The sequence below is a fragment of the Triticum urartu genome, unplaced genomic scaffold (genome assembly GCF_003073215.2).
Source record: "Triticum urartu cultivar G1812 unplaced genomic scaffold, Tu2.1 TuUngrouped_contig_5199, whole genome shotgun sequence".
Lineage (NCBI taxonomy): Eukaryota > Viridiplantae > Streptophyta > Magnoliopsida > Poales > Poaceae > Triticum > Triticum urartu.
The window spans coordinates 750-9075 of NW_024115853.1; the positions used below are offsets into that span (position 1 = coordinate 750).

Below are 8326 nucleotides of genomic sequence, written 5' to 3' on the forward strand. Positions count from 1 at the left end.
GCCTCCTGACTGGGATCCTCCTAAACTACTCCTGGTCGTCGGCGGCCTGCACGTAGTAGTAGGCACCCTCGGTGTAGTAGGGGTCATCATCGACGGTGGCGTCGGGCTCCTGCGCTCCAACATCTGGTTGCGACATCCAAGAAGAATGAAAAAGAGAGAGCAATGCAATCGTGAGTACTCATCTAAAGTACTCGCAAACAAGGATCTACACTACATATGCATTGATATCTGCATAAAAGAGGTAATATCTGTGGGCTAAACTGCAGAATGCCAGAATATTAGGGGGGAAAGCTAGTCCTATCAAAGACTACGCTTCTGGCCGTCTCCATCTTGAAGCATGTAGAAGAGAATAGATGGTAAGTTAACCAAGTATCATCGTATAGCATACTCCTACCCGGCAATCCTCCCCCCGTCGCCCTGTGTGAAAGCGATCACCGGGTTGTCTCTGGAACTTGTCTAGGTGTGTTTTATTAAGTATCCGGTTCTAGTTGTCATAAGGTCGAAGTACAACTTCGGGTCGTCCTTTTACCGAGGGACACGGCTATTCGAATAGATCTACTTCCCTGCAGGGGTGCACCACATAGCCCAACACGCTCGATTCCTCTGGCCGGACACACTTTCCTGGGTCATGCCTGGCCTCGAAAGATCAACACGTCGCAGCCCCACCTAGACTCAACAGAGAGGTCAGCACGCCGGTATAAATCCTAAGCGCGCAGGGGTCTGGGCCCATCGCTCATTGCACACTTGCACGTTGCGAACGCGGCCGGTGAGCAGACCTAGCAACCTCCATTACAAAGGAAGTTGCGTTACGCGGTCCAACCCGGCGTGCGCCGCTCAGTCGCTGACGTCAAAAAAAGCTTCGCCTGATACCACGACGTCGAGAGCCCATAATTGTTTCCACGTAGTTGGTTAGTGCGTATAGGCTCGTAGCCAGACTCAAATCAAATACCAAGATCTCGTTAAGTGTGTTATTATGAAATAACTGTGGACGCCGACCAAGGCCAGGCCCACCTGTCTCCTAGGTGGTCTCAACCTGTTATGTGAACAAATATTAATAACCATTTTAGAAATGAGAACAACTATTTGCAAGCACTATAGTAAAACAAAACTAAAATTCCTAAACATTGTCATGTAAAAGAACAATTGTTCATAGGCATTGTCATAGAAAAGAACAAATGTTCATAATCCATGTCATATATAAAAAAAATTCATAAGCATTATTTATAGTTGCTTACCTTTTGTGTGTCAGACATGACTGTCCAACGTGAGGTGTTGACAATGCCAAGGTCTACTTGTAGAGCACTCAAGAACCATCTCCAAGATTTTGTGTTTTCAATTTCAACAACAGCAAAGGCCACGGGATAGATACAGTCATTAGGATCCATTCCTATTGCAGTCAACATAATGCCTCCAAATTGAGTTTTCAGGTGACAACCATCTAAGAAAACAACAGGCCTGCAAGCTGAAAGAAAACCCCTCTTACATGCATCAAATGAAAAATAACACTTCTGGAATTGGCCATCATCAGCAACTTCCAAAAAGAATGAACTGCCAGGGTTTGATCTCCTTAATTCTGCTGCATAATCCCACAACATGCTGTATTGTTTTATATCACCTCCATAGATAATGTTGAATAATATTTTCCTTGCCCTCCAAAGCTTTTGCCTGTGCACCATCATGTTCCAGTCTTGCTGAGCCATCGACCCTAAACCCTTAAGAGAAATCTTCTCATCTGCCCTTATCTTATCAACAAATTTGCTAGCTATGTATTTGGCAGTGAAAGCTTTAACATGCCACTTCTTACTGCATGTGTGCTCATCTTTAAATGTTTTAACCATTATACCCTTTGTTCTATAATCATAAGAAGCATATAAATACCATGGGCATCCATCATTGCACTTTGCTCCAATTCTTGTTTTGTCATTTTTGGGAAATGTGATTTGCAGTCTCTCCTTGCAACTATACTCCCTAATTGCCTGTCTTAGCAGTACAACAGATGAGAAAACCTGCCCCACATGAAACTTGGGCTCATTCAAATCCTCTTTAGTGAAAAGTTTGAAGTTGAACTTCATTTCTTCGTCATCTGAATCTGGCAATTCTAGACTATCATCTTCAGAATTGGGCTCTTCTGCTAGTTGTTTCCCTTTCGTTCTCCCTTTCTTCTCATCATTACCATCTGCATCTTTATTGACAAAATCAACATCACCATCCTCCAGGTCATAGTCACTATCAACAAGCTCTGGGTCATAATCCGAGTCATCAGAATCTGATTCACTACTTGATTCTCCGTTCTCCTTTGTTGTTCCTCTTCTAGTGCTCCTGCTTGATCCTTGAACATTCCTCTCACATGCATACATCATATCAGCAGCGTTGTCTTGAACAACAATGCTTTGCTCTGAAGTACTGTCAATTGTTTTGCTCTTCGTTGGACCGATCACAGGAGGAACATGTGTACAAGGATTTGCTACATCATCATCTCATCCACCTCCACCATAAGAGCCATCATGATCTAGATAGAACATAAGGTATTTGTGCCCCTCCCTAACAAACTTCCCAATGCAATTTGTGTCATTGTTCGTCGATATTAATTTCAGTCCATCCTCATTTATTTGCATTCCAGGTAGCAGCAACAGTATGTCTATTCTGCCTGCAGTCTCATAACCCAATACCTCTATTAATACATACAATGTGTCCATGCAGGCAACACTGGCATTACAGTAGTCATAGCAGACCTTGCGACCATTCATATAAGACATGTTGTATCCAGTGCCAGTGGAAACTCCTCCATGGATGAACTCAATGGTGTAAAAATCAATGCCTTCTTTTGTAAGACGAAAAGAAAAACACCAATTTTAGCATCCGACAAAGAACCCTAAGAATTTGCCTAAACCGTAACTAAACTTGCGCCTAAAGTACCTAAATTGTATAACATATTCGGCAAAAACGATTGACATGGTCATAATACAGGTACTTACGAAGCAAATGCGAGAGATTATGGAGGGTGGTTGAATCTTACCGTACGTGGGCACAGGGCCGCCACTGTGTCATTCAATAGGTGACATCGGCGCCATTCACAGCGGCAGACGACGATGTAGTCGCCAGCTCGCAAAATCCCTCGGGAACAACCGCCTCCCGTATCCACGATCACGTCGATCACCACCCACCACTGCCAGCCATGGTCATCATCATCGAGGAATAACAGAGAGCGACGAAGGTGAAGGCTCGAACTGGAAACGATCTGATTTAAGCGGTCCGGCTGGACCCGCTCACGAGGATGACGTGGCACCCGTCTCTGCGCCCAGCGTATGCTGAAACGTATGCAGGACTGTATGTGTAGCGTAATGGCAAGTATGAGGACCGTTTTGGAGCAATCCACAAGTCGCGGGACTATTTTGGAGCAGGCCGGCGAGCTCCATGACCGTGAGTGTAATTTACTCCGTGAGGCATGATGTGATTCATGTTTCTTTTTCAATATACGACCACGGACAGCGAATTCGGCCCCTCAAACGCCTATCAATACGTTCGCGGATAGTGATTGGTTACGTCTCAAATTTGCTACTCTGCATTTGGATATCTCATACTATAAACATTAGATCCATACAAAAGCATACAAATGACGACATCTGGGTGAGCCTCCGAGGTGCAATGTACATCATCGCTGGTGCTCTCTCGATGACGCCTTCTCTAGGTCTATCCAGAACCTGCCTTCCACCTGCCGACCTCCACTTGGCGCAAATGGGTGGGGGTACGTTCAGTGGTGAATCCAGGAAGAAAATGAAGAGTGGGCTCAAAGTTAACGGCGAGAAAATGACTCATTTTGAAGAGAAAAAAATATTATCTCCTAATCCTTTGTTGAATAAGCTAAGATTTTGCCAGAATACTACATTGCGTTTGAGCCCTTACTGTTGTGGTGTTTTCCTGTTGTAAGACTCTGTAACAAATGGAAAGTAGCCAAGAAGTACCGACTAATGGTTCCCCGCTATCTTATCGCTACTTGTTAGACCTAGACATAGCAGAAACATTCACAAGAAATAAGAAATTTATTTACATAGCTCATGTGTTGCTTTGCTGTACAGAAACAGTGCAGTCCATGTGTGTTTATCGATGAAACCGCACTACAATGCTGTATTGCATCTGGACTGTTCTTCTCGATCACTAGCGTTTGAGCTCGTGCCTGTAAATTTGTTATTTTTTCGATGTGATGGGCAGCTTTTCAACGTTCTGTCTGAATGAGTTGGTGAACTCACCGACCTTGAGAGAAACTCTGCAGAAATTGGTGCACTGGTTTAGAAGTGTGTTTATCTCCTCCTTCCCAGTCTTCCTCTATGCTCTGGGCTCCTCTTCTTGGAGTTGCCTTGCATCAACCTTGCGTAATCCTGCGCAACTAGAGTGGATCAGCATAGATCGATAGATTACTAAACACAAGCATGGAAAATAGAATTGTGTCTGAAACTATGTGGCAGCAACATGCAGCAATACAATTTCTTTCGCTTGCTGCTAAGTTGATAGTTTAATTGTATCATTTCTGCAGAGAGGATTCTTACGAGATGGAAAAGAAGGTGCAACAAACAGAGAAATTACATATGAGAGAGACGAGGTTTTGTGCAGTGTAAACCGTACTGCTTTTCTGTTCTTCTCTATTTATTCATCGGTTACAGACTAACTTTACCTAAGAACGGGCGTTGGACCGAGTTTAACAATCATGCCATCCCATAGCCATTCTTCCTCCTTCCCTACATAGCCGCCACGATTAGCTTGATCCGTGCCATCCCACAGAGTGAACCAGTAGTAGCAGCCCGACTTCTAACGAAACAAAGCAAGGACTTGGCCAAGATGTATTCAGGTAACAGAAAATCAAACAAGCTAAGGGAATTTGCATGGGATTATATGGGCCAACAAATTATGGAGATGGGGAACGATGAATGTTTGTTTGTATGTCCACAAGTACACGAGTTACCTGTGAAATGCTGACCGGTGAGATGGAAATTTAAGTCTCCTCTATTTGCCGTTGATGACTCTGACAGCAGGCTGGTGGACTTGCAGCCTGATGAGGTTGTTGTTGCGTAGAGTCGCACCCATGCCAAGAAGAACATCCAGCCGAGTCCGAGAGGGCGACCGTGACACGGAGAAGCCAATGCAAGCAGTTATTATTGTTGTTGTTGAAACGTACACATATGTGATCTACTATTGAATCCCACGTCAAGACAAAGCTGAGCACGAAGACAAATTATAAACAAAGAGCAAAACATTTTGCATTCTGAATTATATCATTTATTTAAAGTGCTGATGACTCGGCCCTATTTTAAAATAGCCAATCACCACAAAACTGAATTACTGGCTCCAACGTTTTTATCCTTTTCGAATGTACAATCAGGAATATGCTGGATGAAACACCGGCTTCCATTTCTGTAATTCTTCTACAGATACTGCTTATACAAACTGGCTCTTGATGTTTTGAAATCAATCCTTGATAACAGGTATTGAGAAACGGTGCTAATGTGCAATTAATCAGATATCCAGTTACTGCCAATGTAATTCCTGCTCAGACCTCAAAACAGGACAAAGAAAATGATAAACATCCAGTCAAATGATGAAGAAGGCAGCAAAATATGTGTTCGCAACCAAAAAAACGTGATGGAGACTGCCATGACAGGACACAAGGACATTTCCTGTGATGGCGACAACGCCATTGATGTAAGCTTTTGCCCCCTTTTACAATCACAGTTTTTCTTCATTTTTCATCAGTTGTTGGCTACAAATCATCGCAAGAACACATGGGGTAACATCTACTTATTATGTCATATTAAATTACAAAACCATGCCAAATAGCTCGTCTGGCCATAAAGTGAAACGCAGTGATCTGGTGGGACAAGCCTTGATGCCTTGGTTTCTAGCCAGTTCAAATAAATATGTGACAAATTTGATCTCAAAACCGTTTCAACCAAGCAGGCTCGCGTTCAACCAGTCCCTACAAATACGCAAGGGGAATAATGTAAACAGAGGAAAGGAAGCACTCAATATGGTTATTAAAAAGAAGTACAACTTCTTTGTGGGGTAATAGAAACTATAGCTTCATGACACTTGTAGACTCTTTGACTTACTTGCTGATATCATCGAGGTGGTCGTCGAAATCAACAACTTGCTGCCATTTCTTCGTGGTAACATGATCAGCTAAGACCACATTGGTAGATGGCTCTTTCAGTTTGAGCTGACTGCTTCCATCTGATCCAGCCTGACGCCAGCTTTTTGATGAATCCCTGGTGTATAGCTGCATGTGCCATGAAACAATGTGTCATGAATCATACAAGCTAAAGAAACAGAATAGTGTTGGCGTTTTATCATTACTCTTAGCCAGGGAATTTAGTCCCTCGCGTTTTTCTGTTTTTTCTCACAACTGAATGTAAGTGGTAACAAGTTTGATTATTTCCATAGTATAGTTCAGGGCCTGGTTAGTGTTTTTCCCCATAATGCAGGATGCAAAATGTAACCACATATTGAGTAAGCTTTACTAGTCTAGTCAAGGATTGTAACCCTGCCTCGTGGATCCTAGTTGATATTTATGCTATAAATGCACAATGATCAAAATAATTACTACATTGGAATTTCTGAAAAAATAGTACCCTCCAGGGAAGTTATCTAAAATTCATCCACAGTGCATTTCAGAATATGCAGACTGAGCAAAACCCATTCAAATATGCAGATTGAAACAAATCTCAGTCAGTTGCCACTTAGACATATGAGATAGAACTACAAGAACTACAATTTACAAGTCAGTAATTGATGAGCATTTGGAGATATAAGCTACTAGCATAGCCCTTTGATGAAAAGTAACACTTTGCGATGCTTAATCTGATGCTCTACTCATCACCAGATTTATCAGCTTGCAGAGAGATTTCAAGGTCTGCAGTCGAGCATCCAAAAATCTTAACCTAACAAGTTAATATGACAACTTCAGAACTGATTCTTAAGTTATAAGGTAATGAAATAACAGTGTAACACTGCTATCTCTGTTGATAGATATAGAACACATATGCCCAAACATATTGCTGCCACTCTCCTTAAAAAAAAGCATATTGCTGCTACTCCTGCTTTTGCACTCAAGGTGAACAGATTGCACCAGTGATTCATAAACCCAAGCATAATGCTTCTACTCTCACTTTTGCACTGAAAGGTGACAAATTGCATAAATAATTATTTCATGCAAAAGATGGCTGCTTGCATTTCATGGCATTTAGATGGGCATACGATAGTTTGCATGTTGGTTCAGCAACTTTTCAAATTAAGTTGTGATAAATTAAAATATATGCATTGCTCATAGTGGTTAAGACGCTAAGTTCAACGAATATGTTAGTGTTCAGTTAATTCTTAGGTAACTTACTGATTTGTGAGATGAAACGTGGTTGCCATGTGGAGGCAGTGCATATTAGTTGAAAGTTATAATTCTAGAATGATGATTCAGAAAGTATAAACTTAGCAGTTGCAAAGCAAACTTTCTCTTCCCGAAGCCACCGCCACAATCTAGTTCAATGCATGAAAAATGAAAGAAAACAAGGACTCGAGAGAGAAAAGAATGCTCATGTACGACCATTCATCATTCGAACATATTGATTAGAGGGCTGGGGGTGCATGAGAGGATTTCTTAAGAATTAGTTCAAACTTAACCAAAAAATAACCGAGCATTCGAACAATTAAGCAATTAACTTGCAAGGCAGCATACTATCTCTAGCAAGAAGTGAATTATCTAGTGGGAGTCTCACAAGTCAATAATATTGCTGCAAGATCTATTCCATCACTAGGTAGAAGTCAACACATGGTCTAATTTTCGTCGTTACCAGTAAAAACTCACTTAGAAGATATCTCAGGAAACATACTCATCCGCTGATACCAATTCAAAAGCAATGAAGGGATACTGATTCTCATGGGCGAGTACCTGAACAACTGCGTCGCGGCTGTTCCCCTTGACCACCTCCTCGAGCTTCACGTTGTCCAGCTGATCAGATCAAACCAACACAAAATCAGAAAGGAGAAACCCAATCAGCACCCAAGCGAGATCTCCACACCCCCATAACCGCGCAAGACAGGGGGAACAGAGGAAAGGACAGCACCCACCAGCAGCACGGCGGCGCGGGGGAAGTAGCGGAAGATGTGGTCCCCGACGCGCTTGGCGACGGCGGGGAGGTCGGCGTCGTCGCGGCGCGCGTTGGCGTGGTAGTAGCCGACGACGGCGAGGCCCTGCGCCTGGAAGTGGTCCTCGACGAGGGTGAGCGCGAGCTCGAGCGTGGGGAGCAGCGGGAGGGGGTGCGGCTGGGGGGGGGGCCGCACGCGG

At 43.1% G+C, this 8326-nt stretch overlaps 1 protein-coding gene across 1 annotated transcript; it reads right to left on the reverse strand.

Moving 5' to 3' along the window:
* Window positions 1–5710: 5710 nt before the first annotated feature.
* Window positions 5711–8304, reverse strand: LOC125528903 (ER membrane protein complex subunit 8/9 homolog; the record flags this gene model as incomplete). Its single annotated transcript, XM_048693323.1, is given in 4 exon segments — window positions 5711–5968; window positions 6102–6268; window positions 7931–7990; window positions 8110–8304. Coding segments are annotated over 4 exon segments (453 nt in total), but the record flags the coding sequence as incomplete, so codon positions are not given.
* Window positions 8305–8326: the final 22 nt, after the last annotated feature.